The 18401-nt window shown below is 39.6% G+C and overlaps 1 protein-coding gene across 1 annotated transcript in view; it reads left to right on the plus strand.

The window, feature by feature from the left end:
• The window catches only part of Ptpn14 (protein tyrosine phosphatase non-receptor type 14), a 177393-nt gene that overhangs the window by 78733 nt on the left and 80259 nt on the right, over positions 1–18401 (plus strand). The window contains exon 3 of the mRNA XM_077802266.1: positions 6083–6252. Coding sequence (XP_077658392.1) covers positions 6083–6252 — 170 coding nt within the window. The remainder of the gene's footprint in view (positions 1–6082; positions 6253–18401) is intronic.

The raw sequence follows: 18401 nt of genomic DNA on the forward strand, positions 1-18401 counted from the left end.
AGATAGACTGTTGGGATAAATTGCTGGTGCTAGAATTTCGTGTTGTATTTTTGTCTCTATAAAGATTATGATGTGAAGGGCTGGGCTTGTAGCTCAGTGGTAGAGCGCTTGCCTTGAGTCTAGCATGTGTGAGATACTGGGTTCGATCCTCAGCAGCACATAAAAATAAAAAAATAAAAAATAGATAAATAAATAGATAAATAAAATAAAGCTATTGTGTCCACTACAACTAAAAAATAAAATTAAAAATAAATTTAAAAATTAAAAATAATTAACATTTAAAAATAAATAAATAAATAAATAAATAAATAAATGTTCAATATCACTAGCTATTAGAGAAATGCAAATCAAAACCACTCTAAGATTTCAACTCACTCCAGTCAGAATTGCAACTATTATGCATACAAACAACAATAAGTGTTGATTGAGGATGTGGGGGAAAAGGTACACTTATTCACTGCTGGTGGGACTGCAAATTGGTGCAGCCAATGTGGAAAGCAGTATGGAGATTTCTTGGAAAATTGGGATTGGAACCACCATTTGACCCAGCTATCCCTGTCCTCAGTTTACAACCAAAGAACTTAAAAACAGCATACTACAGGGACACAGCCACATTAATGTTTATAGCAGCACAATTCACAATAGCTAAACTGTGGAACCAACCTAGATGCCCTTCAACAGATGAATGGATAAAGAAAATATGGCATATATACAAAATGGAATATTACTCAGCAATAAAAGAGAATAAAATCATGGCATTTGCAGGTAAATGGATGGAGTTAGAGAAGATAGTGCTAAGTGAAGTTAGCCAACCCCAAAAAACCAAATGCCAAATGTTTTCTCTGATATAAGGGGGCTGTTTTATAGTGGGATAAGGAGCGGGAGGGGGCATGGGAGGAACAGACGAACTCTAGATAGGGCAGAGGGTTTTGAGGGAAAGGGAGGGTGGGTGCAGGGGGTTATTAATGATGGTGGAATGTGATTATCATTATTATCCAAAGTATCGATATGAAGACACAAATTGTTGTGAATGTTATGTATATAACCAGACATATGAAAAATTGTGCTCTATATGTGTAATAAGAATTGTAATGCATTCTGCTGTCATATATAAATAAAAATAATTTAAAAAAGATTATAATATGAAATCTCACTAGCTCTCTGTCAGACCTATAATGTGAGTTGGCATCTGGACTCCATTTTCTAGGAGTTGAGACCACAGGTGAGATAACTACCCCCGTCTTCCCCTGTAAGGCTTCATCTTTTTTTATATGCCAAGGGAGCAGTGCCTCCTATACCTGTGTGATTCTGCAGTTTGTTTTCCTGTCCTTTCATGGAGATAATGGCTAGGAAAATGAAGATGGCGCAGTTGTTAATTATAGATGTGTCAGTTGTAGAAATCCCAGACCTACCCGGAGCGGAGGTTGATTGCACACCAATTGGTTCTTACAGTTATCCAACTGAGGTAAAGTGGTTTATTTTCCAAAGCTGTTGGAATGTAATTGCATGAAGTGCTGTTTCAGAGTCTGCTTATGGTCACCTTTTTGAAATATTTTCCATGCCTCGGTGAAACGGTGAAACTGCTAATGCTGGCACGTAATTCCAGTACTTTTTATGTGGACGCACACCAACCCTGTTTCTTAATTGACAATGGAAATACTGGGTAAGACAGGCAACCTGTTACAACTAAAGGCAAGATGTTTTAAACTTTTGCTTCTGGATGATTAGCTCTTCAAAATGCTTTCATTAAGATCAAGAGTTTAATCCGTTGTAATTGCCAAGCCTGAATCTGTTACCCTTACAAATAATATTAAAGCCATTCCATAAGTCACAAAACTGGATAAACAAAACCCTCAAAAAAAGAAAAAATCGTATTAGTTGTTAATGTTCAGAAATATATCATGTCTTTACACATAAATGATTGAACAAATCAAAAAGACTCCAAGCTATTTTCAATAGACTTTATTTTTTTAGAATGGTTTCAGATTCACAGCAAAATTGAGCAGAAGGAATGGAGATTTCCAATATACCCACTGCCTCAAGCTATTTATAATGACCTTTATTCCCTAGAATCTTTTCACAGTACGGACCAATGGACATTTTAATGCTAAAGTCAAAGACACACCAATCTCCCACTGAAGAAACCAGCAGACTTTTTGGTCTGTTTATGCTTCCTCTGTTAAAATACAAAACCTCAAACCAAATCAAAACTATCACATAAAAATAACATTTTAGTGTGGCTTTCCTACGTTGTTTCATCATAGTACGTTTTTAGTAATTGGTTCAGAGATGTGGTTCCTCTCCCTAGGAATTGGTTCTTTGGACTTCTTTTCTCATTGCAGTAAAGTCATTGCAGAACTCAGGGCACCAGCTCTGTGGGCTCTAAAACTAGAGAGGAAAATGGGATTTTTACCCAGCCCAGAGGGTATCATGAGGATCCTCTGGGTCTGGCTTGCCTTTGGTCCCTGAGACATGAAACAGATGTTTCAGGCATTTACTCAGGTAATGCAAGGAGATCCTTCTGATTAGGGAGAAGGTGGTTTCTGTTTGGAATCATCTCCTACATTTTCCTCACCCACGTGGCAGTGTTCAGCAGTGGAGCCCAGCTCACAAAATGCAGCTAGAGTTTAAATTGGCCAGTCTGTTATGAACAGGCCTGGTGTGGTCTCAGCTGGGCTCAATGGGATTAATAGTCCCTTGGGCAGTACACAGGAAGTTGGTTGGTGCACATGCGAGTTGAACTGAGGGCTCAGGTTCTGATTCCATTTCCTGTGAGGCACTGTGTAGACATGGCTATGTTGAACTTCAACAAAGGATTGTAAGAGCTTCGAATCAGGATCTTTCTGCTCTAGAGTAGGGGTGTAACCAGAGGCAGAAGGACAGAAGTGTGGTGGGAATGGGGAAGGTTATTTTGGGCACAGCATCAAAAAAATAGTGTAGGGATGGGAACCTCATAAATGGATTTTCCTTCCTGCTGGATAACTGAATTCAGCACTAAAATCAGGATATCCTGGGTGTGAGTAGTTGTAAACTGTGGGCTGCAGATAACTTGCCTCCCCTAATTCTACCCTGCACTGAGAACCCCATTTCTGGAATAGTTATGTAACCATTTCATTGGGTAATTGCACAGTGAGTCACTCTGAAATACTCTTTGTCCTCTGGAAAATGCTGTATTTAAGCAGCAGCAGCGAAAAATGCCATAAATTAGGTTTTTCCACTAGAAGTGGTTTGCATTCTTATTTGGAACTCTATATTATTAACTGTGGCTCAAGATTATTACCTTACTCTGAGTTCTCTTCTACTTCTTCATTTCTACATGTGGGTGTGTGCGTGTTGGTGTGTAGGAGCATGTACTTCTTCATGTGCAGATGTGTGCACTCCATGGAATATTCTTTGGATGTGTTTTGCAAGCATTCAGATCTGGTTTCATGATTCGAATGGGTGGGAATGAAAAAGAGGAAATTTGAAACATTAACCTTTAAATTATAGGAGCAATAATATTTTGTTTTGTTTTGTTTTGTAAAATCAGTTGTCAAATGTTTATGTGGTTCCTGTGACCCTTTATGATTTGAATGTTACCAATTTGAGGGAATATTACAATTAGAATGAGATAAGGACCATATAAATACCCGCCAAATGTCAAAACTACTTTTAGTGAAAGATCATAAATCATGGTTACTCTATTAAGCAATTGTGAAGCTTGCCCTCCCTTCCTCCACCCATGCTTATAAAAGGGCTCTTTTCCAACTCTAATTATTGCATAGCATGTTACAGTTTATGTACATTACCTCATTTATTATATGTAAACACTCCTAGTCATCCAAAATATAGTGGGAGACCCTTATATGGCACTATCCTCCACAGAGGGATTCAGAATAATGCAGAAATGCCTTTGACCTTTATCAAACAAGTTTGCTGAATTAACGACCCAAGTTATCTTATTGGAGGCTAGCCTAAGTCTTTATCATAGATCCCCAAGAATATCATCAGACTGATGTTCCAGTGTCCCTAAATGCCTATACTGAGATTTTTAAAGACTAATTTAGGGGAGTCACACTGCTTTGTTGTTATTTTTTCCCTTATACTCCTTAGGTCCAGCTTCTACTTTTGTCTACTTTTCTCATTACTTCCAGAATGATCTCTGTTTTCTAATTCTGTGTTAGCTTTCTGTTATTGTAACAAAAATACCTGAGATAATTGACTTATAAAGAGATAGGGTTTATTCTGGCTTATGGTGTCACGGTACCAGTTCATGGTTGATTGGCCCTGTTGCTTGAGGCCTTTGAAGGCAACATTTCAGGGTGGAGGTACCTGGAAGAGCAAAACCATGTCCCTCATGGATAGAAAGCAAAAGAGAAGAAGATGAAAAGGAGTCTGGGGTCCCAAAATCTTTTTGAGGACACACCGTTTACTGGTGATGGTGGTGGTAACAGCAGGAGTAGCAGAGCCAGCAGCCCCAGAAGGCAGTGTTTATGACGTACTTACCATGCACATGGGTGGCAAGCGTTATCTGAAGTCCACTCCTTACAACAATCCTAGTTATTCCCATTTACAGGTGAGAAAGCTCAGAGTCTTGTGGGGGCTAGGGTGGGGGGAGTCGCCCAGTGACTTGCACAAAGTTACTATATGAACGGTGCAAAAGCTGGGAAATGAATTGGCTTCAAAGCCTGTTTCTTGCTCTTTAGCGGCATTTCATTTCCTCTAAGTGAGCCTGAGCTTGTGTTGGAACACCTGATGGACTCACTGAAGCTAGGAAATGAAGAGTAGGGTCAGAATTCACTCAAGTGTGCCTAAGTTGATAAAAATATGACTGGGACTCTGATTGTTGGCCTTTTTGTCACTTGAGAAATGGATAGATTTCTGATTCTGAACTTGCTCTTTGGAACACCATGGAAGAAGGCTGATGAAATCATTGTGCCCATCTGAAAGTAAATCCATTTTAAAATGTCCTTTAAAAGCACCTGGGTTTGCAGCTTTGTGTAGGCTGGGGACATCTGGTTTCCTAGGAAAATCAGAGTCAGAGTTTCATTAGAGATTTTGGTAGGGTCATGGCAGAGATTGATCTTGGGTAAATTGAGGGGACAGCCAGCTGGAGCAGGAGCATCAGTGTAAGAATGCCTTTGGAAATTAAACCTTGTAATGAAAACATTCTTTTGAAGGCAGATTTCCAGGTGTGCTGCTGTAAACGGTCGTAGGCTATAATTGAAATATAAAAGAATCTTCAAAAGCAGTGCTCTGTTTTTTGGTGATTATTGTGCTAATCCTGAAATCCTAGCATGAATTAATATAAAGACAGGATTGGGTGCATAAAAGTACCTGTTATAATCATTGAGCATGTTGTTCAAAACTAAACCAGTTGAGGCTAAGGGTCTAAGGGTGAAAAATCTCACTTTCATCTGTCAAATCCCACCAGTCTGCCAAGAACAGCCATCAGGGGCTCTTGGGGCAGCTGTGGAGAGGAGAGCCTTCCCCTTTCTGCACTTGGTACCTGGAGAGAGATGCTGCAGTTCATGAATAATAAAGTGACAGGGTGATGCTTTTAAAGTACTTCATTAAAGTTCAAAAAGAATGACTACAGTTTTGGTTAAAATCTGGCATTGTAGGAACATATTCTAAAGTGCAGAAGCTTTCAGTTGGCAGGTTTTATCTTAGGGGTTGAGTAATAAGTTATTCTGTAGCAGGTGCAATAACTATGTTAGCCTTTGCCAGTGAGCTCCATATGTAATCACGAGGCATTGGGAAGACACAGGAAAACCAGCCTTTAGCTCCTAGAAAAAAAAAGGGGGGGTCAGCACTGTCCACACCCTGCACCACCCTCTTTCCTAATACAGTTGGATAGGGACCAACATTTACTAAAGGCCACACTGGGTAGGATGCTGTATCTGGATGATCAGTGTCAGTTACAGTATTCTGTGGATATGATTGCCTTTAATTTGTACCAAACCTAGAAAATATAAGCTGGATCCTTGTGTATAAGCTGAGGAACTGAAAATGATGCAGAAACTGCAATCTTGTGTTTTGTGTGATCTCAGGATGCATGTGGAAAACATGAACTGATGCAGTTTTATACCCTTTTATCTAGACGCACTACTTTGGCCTTTGGTTTCTCAGCAAGAGCCAGCAAGCACGATGGGTGGAGCTGGAGAAACCGCTGAAGAAACATCTGGACAAATTCGCTAATGAGCCTCTGCTTTTCTTCGGAGTCATGTTCTATGTGCCAAATGTGTCATGGCTTCAGCAAGAGGCCACAAGGTAGGTGCACGCCCCCTCTCCCCATACAAGGGTATGAAATAACTGTGATACTCTTGATGAAGCAGATGAGCTGGTTGATGTAGTGGTGTATATAGTGGCAGAGAGGGTGGGGTAGTTGGACAGTGTTGACCTGTTGCTTTGCAGCTGTAGATTGAACCAGGGCCTCACATCTGCTAAGCAAGTACTCTCTGCATGGTTGAATCCATCTGGCTAACCCCAGTGGTTCCCTGTAACAGTGGTAAGGTAGCAGTGATTTTGAGCCAGGCAGAACATTGTGTCAAGCAGCATAGAAGAATTTGGGGGGGAACGGTGGAATTTATAATTTATCAGGCTTTGGATTTGAAGATTAGGAAGGTAACTAAAGATGGATGTAAAATTAAGGAGGAAATGTTGAGAGGGCAAGAGTTTTGATTGTTCTGGGTTAACCCATTAGATCCCATCATTCTAGACATGGGATATGTATTAAAACTTAAATTGAGCAACAAATATGCCACTTATGATAACTTTGAAAATAAGTATTATGTTTATATAGTTCTGTTCCTTTGAGAAAACTAATAGATATTCACTTCACATCCTCTAATTTATCTATATGCATATACACCTACACACACATATATATGAAAATGTATATAAAATACATAAGCTCTAGATCATGATTTTCAACCTATTTTAATGCACCTATGTCAATTTCATGGAATATCTGCAAAATGGAAAACTTGGAACTCAATGGGTTAAATAAGAGGGGGCAGGAAGTAAACAGTAGAGAGAAGCTCTGGATATTGGCCCTATTCTGCTGTACCTTGGAGAAACCATTTGCCATCTTGAATCACTTGATATTTTCTCCTCTTATTTGTAAATTGAGATATTTGTAAGAGTTCATAAAGTTCTGGTAATTTATAATTCTGTCAATAAAACAAATACATTTTTGTTGATATAGTAAGATTTATTTACTAGTAAGAATTTTCCATGAAAATGCCTCGGGAGACTCCTTAGTAAATGAATATTTCCAGTAGGAAAGGGAATCCAATAAACCCTCTACTCCCCCCACCCCACCTTTCTCTGTAGTGCTGGAAATTGAACCAGGGCCTCACACGTGCTAGGCAAGTGCTCCACCACTGGGTGCATCTCCAATGCGCTGCATTTCACCTTGGCATTCAGAGTGCTTGGGAAGCTAAACCAATAAGTGACATACTTATAGGAAGACACAGTATTCTACTACTTTTCACTTACATAGTTTGGTAGATTTTAAATTTTTGAAATAAGGTACACTTGAAATTTTTATAAATGTTTTTGATAGTCTCTTTTTTTAAAAAAATATTTTTTTAATTGTAGATGGACACGATACCTTTATTTTATTTATTCATTTTTGTATGGTGCTGAGGATTGAACCCAGGGTCTCGTTGTGCAAGGAGAGTGCTCTACCGTTGAGCCACAATCCTCGCCCCCGATAGTCTCTTTTTTTAAAATCAAAAACTTAGAGAGGCCCTAAGCAATTCAGTGATATGCTGTCTCTAGATAAAATATAACAAAGGGCTTAGTGGTTAAGTGTGCTTGAGTTCAATCCCTGGTACCAAAAAGCCAAAAGGAAAAAACCAAAAGCATGCTGTTGTTAAATAGGTGTTGTGTCTGAAAATAGAGGCCATGGGTCAACTCACAGTCTGACTCAGAAAATCAAGTACGCAGGAATTTATCCATTATCATGATAGTCATTTGAAGCACTTTGACATATACTATCATGCACTTGTTTTCACGTTATTTCATCAAGTCCTTCTTGTATAAGAAATGACCACCACCTCCAATGAAGCAGTTTCTGCTGTTTAGAATCCTGCTTGGTACTTAACATAGTGCTAGGCACACAGCATTAGGATGATAAGTACTTGCTGAAACTCAGCTCTTGGATCACTAAATTCAAGCCAAGTGACAAGGGCAAAATACTACAAATTAGTGCACATTGAAAAAAAAATATTGTAAGAAAAATGAAGTTTTGTTACTATGGAGAGACTTATTCTGTAATGTCTGTTGTGGAGGAAGAGTAATTGAAATGGTGCAGGACTCAGAAATTGTGCTTTGTGAAGTTAAAGAAAAAGAGTTGACTTAACTTAGAAAAATGAAGACTTACAAGGGCACAGTAGCTGCCTTTAGGTATTTAAAGACTTGTCTCTCTCTAGGGGGTATTCTGTTAACTCAGGAGCACAAAATTAGAGCCGACAAGGTGAAGTTCAAGGAATTGAAAGACTTGGGCTATTTGGTCCTACGTAAGAACACAGTTTCTAATACTGAAGCCATATAAAAGTGAAACAAGACTTACAAAAGGATGAGATCTCTGGGAATACTGCAGCCTAGATGGCCTGTGTGTGTCTTATTGAGGAGTCCACTATATTGGGTAGGATTTGGAATGGATCAGCAGTTCTCGGACCAGGGCCTGCTATTTCATAATTATGTGGATCATTTGTGATAAATATGGATTCTGGAGCTTTAGCAGAAGTTTGAATTGGAATGCCTAGGGCTGTAAATCAGGAGGGGATAAAAAGAAATAGGACACCTCATGTGTTCAAACCTGGAACTAGGTGGATGAGTTAACCTCTCAAACTCTCTGTAGTCTTAGATTTTCTCAGAAAGTAAACTTAAAGCTGAATCATTTGAACAGACTGCCAGTAATATTGGCATTTATAAACTGAAACAAAAAGTGTTTGGATTTCAAGGTTTGAGTTGTAGAATAAGAAGTTTGGGAGGTGGCTATTGGTTAGAAAGAACTTCTTTCCTTTTGCTTTAGAATTTCTTTCTACTCAGCTAGTCTGGTCCATTTTAGATAAAGGTTAACAAGGGGAGAAAGAAGTGTTTTCCAACACAGGATTTTTTTTTTTTTTTAATATTTATTTTTTAGTTCTCGGCAGACACAACATCTTTGTTGGTATGTGGTGCTGAGCATCGAACCCGGGCCGCACGCATGCCAGGCGAGCGCGCTACCGCTTGAGCCACATCCCCAGCCCCAACACAGGATTTTGAGATAAACTCTTACTGTCATGTAAGCAGAAAAATCAATGAAGAAAAAAGTTTTGAAAGACATTTTCAGACTTAAACTTTGGAAGTAAACTGAGGAGATTTCAGGCATGATCTGCTTTTTTGGGCAAATGATGTTTAAAGTTAGGAGTTGGGTTAGCACCAAGGAGTGTCCGTGTTTGTTTTTAGCATACAAAAAAAAAAATTATATTTTTTTGTCTCAAGGGGCCCTAAAATGGAATGTGCCAAGGGGTGTCATAGCAAGTGAAAGACTTAAGCCCAGGAGGTAGAGAAATAAGAGAAAAGAGTGTTGTAAGTAAAGAAAGGAAAGTTGATAACAGGAGGAAAAAAGAAAAAAAAAAAAGAGAGAATTGTGTGCGCTTGGGTTTCTTAGGGCCACCAACAAACCCAGGTGTGATTCCGTGAGTCTTGTCATGAGTTGTAGGAACGTGGACCAGAGTGTAAAGGAGAGCTGGTTTGAACACAATAACATATTTAAATGCTGAAGTTCTCTGGGTTTAGTGTTAGACATGAATAAATGAGCTACACTCAAGGTGAAGAATCCATTAACAGTCAGTAGGAGCCTTTGAAAATCAGAGTTTTAGAAGCATCTAAGGTCTAAACTGAATTGCTGAAACTACCTTCCAGGCAGAGTAGCCCAGGGGAAGCAGGGAGGTGGGGCTGGATTCCAGTGGCGTGTTTCACAGGAGGCCCCAACAATATTCATTAGGAGCTAGTTAATGACTAACTCTCTAGCCCTGGGTCCCCTGTCATCCCAGGTGGAGATGGGGTCTGGCATCTCCCAGAGCACCTGGGATGGGCTGTGTCTGACACAAAACAGTTAGTCTTTGTGATGTCCCTCCCAAGTAAGATATTTGCATAGATTAGAAATAAAAATCTGCCTTTGATTGGCAGGCAATGGGCAACCTATTGGAGGAGGCAAGGATTCAGCCATCTGTGCTTAAAAAATAAGCCTTTGTCTGGAGCCAACCAAACTTGTTTCCAGCCCCACGTTTGCCTTGGTTTGGTTACTTCTGTTTAGGAGTAAAACAGGTTCTATAGCATTAGTCATGACCAGCCTTTTTTTTTTTTTTCTATGAATAGGGGCAGAGAATCTAAGGTTAATACTCTGGGGTTTTGGTGTGTATGTGAACCTAAACACATACACATGTGTGTGTGCATGTATACATGGGTGTGTATAATCTCAAGACATATGGGGGTAAAAGATTTTTTAAAAGTATTTATTTCACTTCTTGTCCCCAGATGGTCCCACCTGTGGAAATTTATAGGTTAACATGTTATCAGCAGCTAAGCCAGGGTCTCTGTGGATCCTGCCTGGCCAGAGTCAGCCACCTGCCTGCCTCAGAAACAAGTAAATGATCTAAAAAGGAAAAAGAATTTTACACAGTTTGATTATACTGGGGAGAAGCAGGTACATTGTTTCTCCATAGAAGTAGTTACAATTTATAGAAACAAAAGTCAGATGATATGTGTGTATATGCATGTGTATTATGTATTATACATATGTATGTATAAATTATTATATACATACACATACATATATATATATGTATATGTATAAATACATTAATTAATATACCTAGGTGATGCTAGGTAGTGCTCTGCTGCTGGGCCAGGGCAGTACTTTTTAATACTCAGAATGAGGAAGTTCAAGAGTTCTCTGTTTCAAATAGGGTGTTCAGAACAACACAACAAAAATTTGAGAATGATGTCAATTGCAAATAAGGTGGTTGACTTTATTAAAATTATCAACTCCAAATCATTTTGAATTAGAAAATTGGGAGGCATTGCCTTTTTGACACTAATTTGATTCCGTATGTCTCTTGTCATCCTCTGGATGTGACCATTGGGGAATAGATCTTTTTACGTCGAGGGAAGCCTGCCAACATCCATGATCATGTTGGAGAAGAAATGGTCAAGTCAGACCTTACCTTAAGCTGACAACTGAATGAGAAGACAAGAGATATCAGAAGGAGAATACACATAGGAGTACATATCAACGTGGGAACAGAGAAATTTGGACATTATTCCAGAAGTGTGAAAAAACTGGCAAAAAGGACATACTAGCGGACAGATGGGGATGAGTCATGAAACCATAGGAATTAAAGAGATTAAGAACCACTGAGTTTTGCTAACTTCACTAAGATATATTACCTTGGGGCTTTAAAAATGTTAGTTTTCCCCCTTTGGTTCAGATGACTCAAGGGATGGGGGACCACCATAATTTTTTCCATTTTGCTTTGCTTCTCTTATTCTTTTTTGCCAGATTTTCTGATCAGCAAAGGGACTTTTGCTACAGTTCATCCCCCCCCCCCCCATTATGCCCTCCTGACTCAAAGGAAAGATTTTTGTAATGTGTTTGAATGATCTGCGTAGCAACAGGCTCATTATAAACACATGGTTTTCAGACTTTTCTGGACCCAAAAAGAAGAAGAAGAAGAAGAAAAAAATGGTTTGTAAGAGGTGGAGAAATTCTTAGTCAAACAGAAGGATACTTAACAATTGCAAAGGGAAGCCAGAAAACTGCTGGCCACAGTCATTGCTTTTAGCTTAGGTCTGGGATTTTTCCAAGTCTTCATCAAGTGAGGAACTAACTCTCTAGTTTTTTCAGTACTAAGGAGAACAATTAAAAAAAAAAAAAAGGAATTTTTGAAGAATGAATTTAGGCTTTAGAGTTTCAGTTGCTGAGTGCGTGCATGGCTTCTAAAATTTTTCTCTACCAAAACATATTTATCTTTATACTACACACTGACGAATGGTATGTTTGCCTAGTGCAAAGGAGCTTCTAATTGTCCTAATGAGCTCACATAACATTTCTTCCTTTTCATGGACATGTTGCTAACTTGTCTGTTGGGTTGGGACTGTCCATCCTGTTAGGGATGATGAGCCCTCTACGGAATTTACATAGTGCCACTACTGCGGAAGCCAACACAGTTTCTCCCCTTGCCTAGGACAGTCTGAGTACACTGTTGTAAACTGGAGGAAGCCCCAGGGCTGTGGGACCTGTGCCAGTTACTCTCCATCTCCGGGTGCTTCCTCTGTGTTTTCTGAGCTTCTCAGCCACTGAGGGCCTGCCCTGCTCTTAGGATCACTCTTGCGTACATCTCCAACTGCTTCAGAGTATTGGACTCCGAGGCTGTAGTCTTGTCTGCTAGGTAATACTGCCTGGCAGTTATTACCTGAGAATCTTTAAAATGCTTAACCTCTGTGTGGGCTTGTATGGGGCATTCTTGAATGTTAGACGTGGTTCTTATCCGGGAAGAGCTGACTGGACAAGTTGTCTTTCAACCAACTGGAATAAATGCCCACATTTAAAGCTGTGCTGTTTACGTGCCATAATGAGTGTGAGTGCATTTTTTTGGTGATAGTGAGTGACAAAGGAGTTAGGTGATTGCATTTTTAGACTGTGATAAGGAGGGGCCCTTTTCTTGCACTTACACATTCAGGCCTGTGGCATATTGATGGCAAAGCCAGGGTAGATAAAGCCCTGCATCCCATGAAAGATGAAATGGTATTTGGTATATAAATATATATATATATATTTTTAACTAGGTTTCAGGAAGTAGTTACAATGACCTTAGAAAATTTTTCTTTACCTTTCTGTTGTTATAAGCACCACTGCTTTTCCCCTTAGACTTTTGCAGTCTGCCTTGTGTGCTGATGCAGAGGAGTTAGTCTTCAACAAGGGCTCAGAGTGTCTATTTTCAAAGCCCTAATTATGGTAATGTTTCCATTTCCTTTTACAACACCCTTTATTTTGTTCCTCCGGCTCCTTTATTATTTTGAAATGTCATTTTAATGGAATATTTAAAGTTTACCCGTGGGCTTGGAAATAGGGACTCCCTTCAAGTCAGACTTAAGATTCAGCATGAATTCTCTGTGGATAATATAATTTGCTGAGAATGGCAAACCCCCTCCTGGCAGCCTGAGCTGGTGAATGGGAACTTGTTCTCTCTCCACTGGCTACTGAGAGCAGCGTTGTCTGGGCCAGGCGCTTTAGATATTTTAAGATGCAGTTGATACTGAGATCTAATCTCAAACACTCGGTACAGTTAATGTTATGTAGGATGAGAGAAGAGAGGAAATGCCTGTCTGTAATAAACAGAGGGACCTCAGAGAAGAATTACTTTCCCCAAAGAACATTAAAATATTGATTAGAAGGTTATTTACCATTTGCATTCCTTTTCCTTTCAACCTCCACTAAATACCTTCTGTGGTAGATATCTTTCTACTCAATGGGAATTTTAAAGTGAACAGATCACAGTGCTCCCCACTCCTTCCACCAAAGAGCTGTGTCTCAAGCAGCTTTTACTTCAATTCCATGTTTTTGATTTATTGAAGATGTATTTGCATTTGTCCTTAAAACTTCCATTACTGACCCTGTTCTCATCCTGGAGAAGGCTCTGTCTCTGCTTTGGTGAAGTCCTGGGAGCCGGGCAGGGGTTTCCCAGGACCAGGGCCAGCATTGTGGGTCTGAGACCTGTGCAGTTTGTTGTACATGGCCTGGTTCTCAGAATGGGCCCCAAAGTGTTTTAGTTCTCCATTGTCACCATCTTAAAATTCTTATTTTTGAATGACAGGTCCTGCACTTTCATTTTGCCCTGAACTCTGCACATTAAGTAGCCAGCCCAGGGCAGCCCCCTGCTCCCCACACTTATTTGCCTGTGCTTTTTCTTGTTGTGGCCTTGAGATTTGTTCTTAGGATGGGTGGATCTAACCCTCATTCATATTTCAAAGGGAATTTTCATGTATTGTTAGCATTCGGTAATGCATCTGAAATGTTTGATTTGCACTCTTTGTAAAGCAAGAATGCTTCTCTGTGCTTTACCCATCAATAAAGCTAAGTTTATTTAAAAAAAATGGGTATAGTATACATCAAAGAAACCTTTGCCTTTAAGGTGATAATTTTATTGTTGCATATTTTAATGATATGCTTAATGTGTTATTTAATGGTCTATTATTTGGAACAGGTTCTCGATAAGTTACTGAGGCTGGTCTTGAATTTGTGATCCCCCTGCCTTAGCTTCCCAAGTCTGTGATTATAGGCAGGTACCACCATGACCAGCAGCTCCTTGGCTATCACAGATATGATCATTAATTCATTCCAAATGCTTCTTTATTACTATGACACTGTAAAACTGAAAAAATTTCAACATTCAACACATGAAATATTAAATGTTTGGAATAGTTTATGGATTAAAATTCTTAAATGTGTTTTTTCAAAGGCTGAGTAGAATAGTGGTGATGCCACACTGCAGTGTTTACCTTTAAGGAAGGGGTGGAGAGAGAGAGAAAAACAAACAGAAGCTGTGGGAAGAGATGTCATGTCAAAGCATGCAAGGTATGCTTTATGAATTTTTGAATGGCATCCATTATAGAGCACTCTTAAGATTTGTAGGGCTATCGCTATAATGGGTGGGACTGGGAATAAAAATCCTGATTTTAAAAAATGGGCTTTAAAAATATCTTGGGGTAGGGAAAACAAAGGAGCAGATTCTTTAGAATCCTCTGCTCTACCTTTTCCCTGGAAATATCAGTGTTGGGACATTGAGTGGGTAGGGAGGGAGAGAGGAGGGGACAGATGCACTGTATCCACACATCAAAGGGACTCAGTGTCTGAGAGCAGCAGAATCTGGAAAGCACAGATTCCAAGACCCTCTACCCTCCCTAGCCTGAGGATATTCTGATTCTTTGAGATTGTTTTTTTTTTTTAATTTTTAATTTTTTTAGATGTAGATGGACACAATACCTTTATTTATTTTATTTGTTTATTTTTATATGGTGCTAGGGATCAAACGCAGTGCCTCATGCATGCTAGGCAAGCACTCTACCACTGAGCCACAACCCTGACCCCTCTTTGAGGTTTTATGGAAGAATGTAGTTTTTATTCAATTGCCAAATGCAATTTCCTAATAGTAACAATGACACGTTGTTTGTTAGTATTTATGCATAAGATGCTGTGTTTAGCATCTTTTTTTTTAAAGAGAGAGAGAATTTTAATATTTATTTTTTTAGTTATTGGTGGACACAACATCTTTGTTTGTATGTGGTGCTGAGGATCGAACCTGGGCCACACGCATGCCAGGCGAGTGCCCTACTGCTTGAGCCACATCCCTAGCCCTGTGTTTAGCATCTTAAATGATTATTTTTTTTTAAGTCCTCACTAAACCCTATGAAGTGGATGCTGTTATTAGTCCCTGAAAAATGTATGTTTATTATTTTTTTTATAAATAATACAAGCTTTATTCTTAACAAATAGAGATTTGGGTCACCAAATAAATGGAATCTTTTGCATTATTTTGCTGGAGAGATGCATCCATTCACACACACCTCCCATCAACAGCTTATCAGAGTTAACAAGGAGTTTTGCTTCTGCTGAAGTGTCAGCAAAGAAATCCAGGGGACCGAAGTACCAGTAAAGCTAGAGGTTCTTAACTGGTACCAGGAGGGCTGGTTCTGGTCTCCAGATGGGTTTTATTTCACTGGGATCATTTTTGAAAGAATTGAGTTGAGTTGCCTTACAAATAGGCAGGTGCTGTCTGGCTTGGTCTTGTTCCCCACTCCCAATGCGTTATAGTTGGGGATGTTCACTCCTTCATGTGACTTGTGTGGCTATATAGGGATTTAGGTCACGGCTGCTGGTACTTGCACTTTCCATACAACGAGAAGTCCCTCTGAAGGTTTGGGTCAGCCGCACCTCCTCAGAGGCCCAGATGGTTTTATGCTGTTCAATATCCAGCTGCCTTTAAAAAAAATTATATATATTTCAGTTTTAGGTTGGCACATGTCTTTATTTTATATTTATGTGGTGCTGAGGATTGAACCCAGTGCTAGGTGAGTGCTCTACCACTGAGCCACAACTCCAGCCCCTCCAGCTGTCTTAAGACGCTAACTGCCTATGAGAGCATGAGATGGCTGAGCTGTGCGTGAGACTCTAATTTCTCTGTGTATACTCACTTGAAAACATTGTTCCTGTATAAGGAACCCTCCAGGGTACTAGATTATAGGTCTGTGTACTTGTTGTAGAGATGAGGCTCAAGTTTTTCAGATTTTCTCTCTTTATTGCTTTCAGCATCTGACACATCTCTGAACACCCACAGAAGGTTTCATCCATAGCAAGGATACCAGGTGCTTTGTACCTAAATCTTGAACACAGCCTACGTAAGAAGGAACAGCTTGAATCCTAGCGAGACACATCATTTTAACAGAATCAGAGTGTTACATCTAAACATAAAAACCCACAGATCACAAGGCTGGTTCCTTTATTTTATAGGTAAAGAAATACAGAACCAGAACAACAAAGGGATTTTGCCAACAGTCACACGGCTGCTTAGGGACAGAAGCCTGGATGCCAGTTGAATCCCTGGAATGGTTTTACAGGAACCAAGCATGCTGACAAGGGAGAGCCCATGGGTGGGTGGGGTTTATTCCAGCTCTCAGAGGACCCTTGCCAATCCTCCCTCCTCTGCCTGCAGCCACTGAGAGACACCATGGAATTGGGATGGGATGAGTTTTGTCAAAGAGAAGGAAGTAGTGTAGACAGAGGAAACAAAGGGTAGGGGGAAACAGGCACTTCTTTGAATGGAGTCCTTTAAATAGTGAGCATTATGTAGAGATTGGAACTCAGATGGGTTTTAATTAGCATTTTTATCAGTCATCTCCAGCTCTGGGTCCATAGTGAAAGTGCCAGGCTTTCATATGACACTAGGTCCTTTAGAAGAGTGGAAAAGTGAGACATTGGAAATAAACAGTAGAAAGGTGTCAGCAGGTGTCAGGTTTCCAGGTGTGATTATGAAATAGTGATCCTGCTTTCTGTTGTGGTTTGTGAAAGCTAAGGAGGAGTAATCATAGCCGGACGTGTTGCAACATGTTTCAGTTTACAGCCGCCCAACTCTTTTCAAGGTCAGCCTGTCAATCTTGTGCTTGCAGCTGGGGACAGTGAGTAGACATTTCCCCTGGTGTTTCCTGCCAGCATAAAAATGAGTTACTGCTATTCAGAGCAAAGCCCAGCAAATTTGACGTAAGTGAAACCAAAATGCAAGTCAGATACTTGATATTTCAATACAAAATCCTGGAGATGAAGCAGTGTTAGAAACAAATGTTTTTGACTGGCACAAATATTTTGAAAAGAGAAAAAAAGTTTTGTAAAGACATTGAGGATGATGACAAAGTGACAAAGCAATAGCTCTAAGGAAAACTTGACAGTGTCATTAATCAAGATCCCTAAAATAAATTCCCACTGTGAAAAGAGGCAGACTGATGAGGAGGATCTGATGGAAAAGATGAAGTTTTGTAACTGCTGGAATTCTGTTCTGTATTTTTTGGTTGATTGCTGAAATCATCAAAAAATTAACATTTTGCCGGGTGTGGTGATGCACGCCTGTAATCCCAGTGGCTCGGGAAGCTGAGGCAGGAGAATTGCTACTTCAAAGCCAGCCACAGCAATATCGAGGTGCTAAGCAACTCAGTGAGACTCTATCTCTAAATAAAATACAAAATAGGACTGGGGATGTGGCTCAGAGGTTGAGTGCCCCCGAGTTCAATCCCTGGTATCCTCCCCACAAACAATAACAACTAACGTTTTGGTTTAATATTCAAGGAAAATAATAGGTGGAAATAGAATGTAGTATAAAATTGAAACTCTGCTATAGTAGAATGAACATAAGCAGAAACCAGAAGACTTCTCAGGTATTTGTTTCATGTTAAAGGTCCATATACTCTGCCAAATTCAGTCTCTTTCTATATAATTAGTCAGACATGGTACTAGCATAACTATTGAAAGGATTAATTTAGGGAGTGCCTGTCACTGTGTTTGGCATAACACATAATTTGATATACTGGAAGGTGGTGTGTAGCTGATGCATCCCTCAGGTACATGTGGAGCATTCTTTATTTTAATATTTATTTTTTAGTTGTAGTTGGACACAATACCTTTATTTTATTTATTTATATGTGGTGCTGCGGATTGAACCCAGGGCCTCACATCTGAAAATCCAAAAATCTGAACTCTAAAATGCACTGAAATCTAAAATGTTTTGGAGTATTTCAGATTTGGATTTTCATATTAGGGATGTTTGACTGGTAAACTCTATGAAAATTCTAAAATCTGAAAAACTCTGAAATCTGGA

The sequence above is a fragment of the Urocitellus parryii genome, chromosome 9, assembly GCF_045843805.1.
Source record: "Urocitellus parryii isolate mUroPar1 chromosome 9, mUroPar1.hap1, whole genome shotgun sequence".
Lineage (NCBI taxonomy): Eukaryota > Metazoa > Chordata > Mammalia > Rodentia > Sciuridae > Urocitellus > Urocitellus parryii.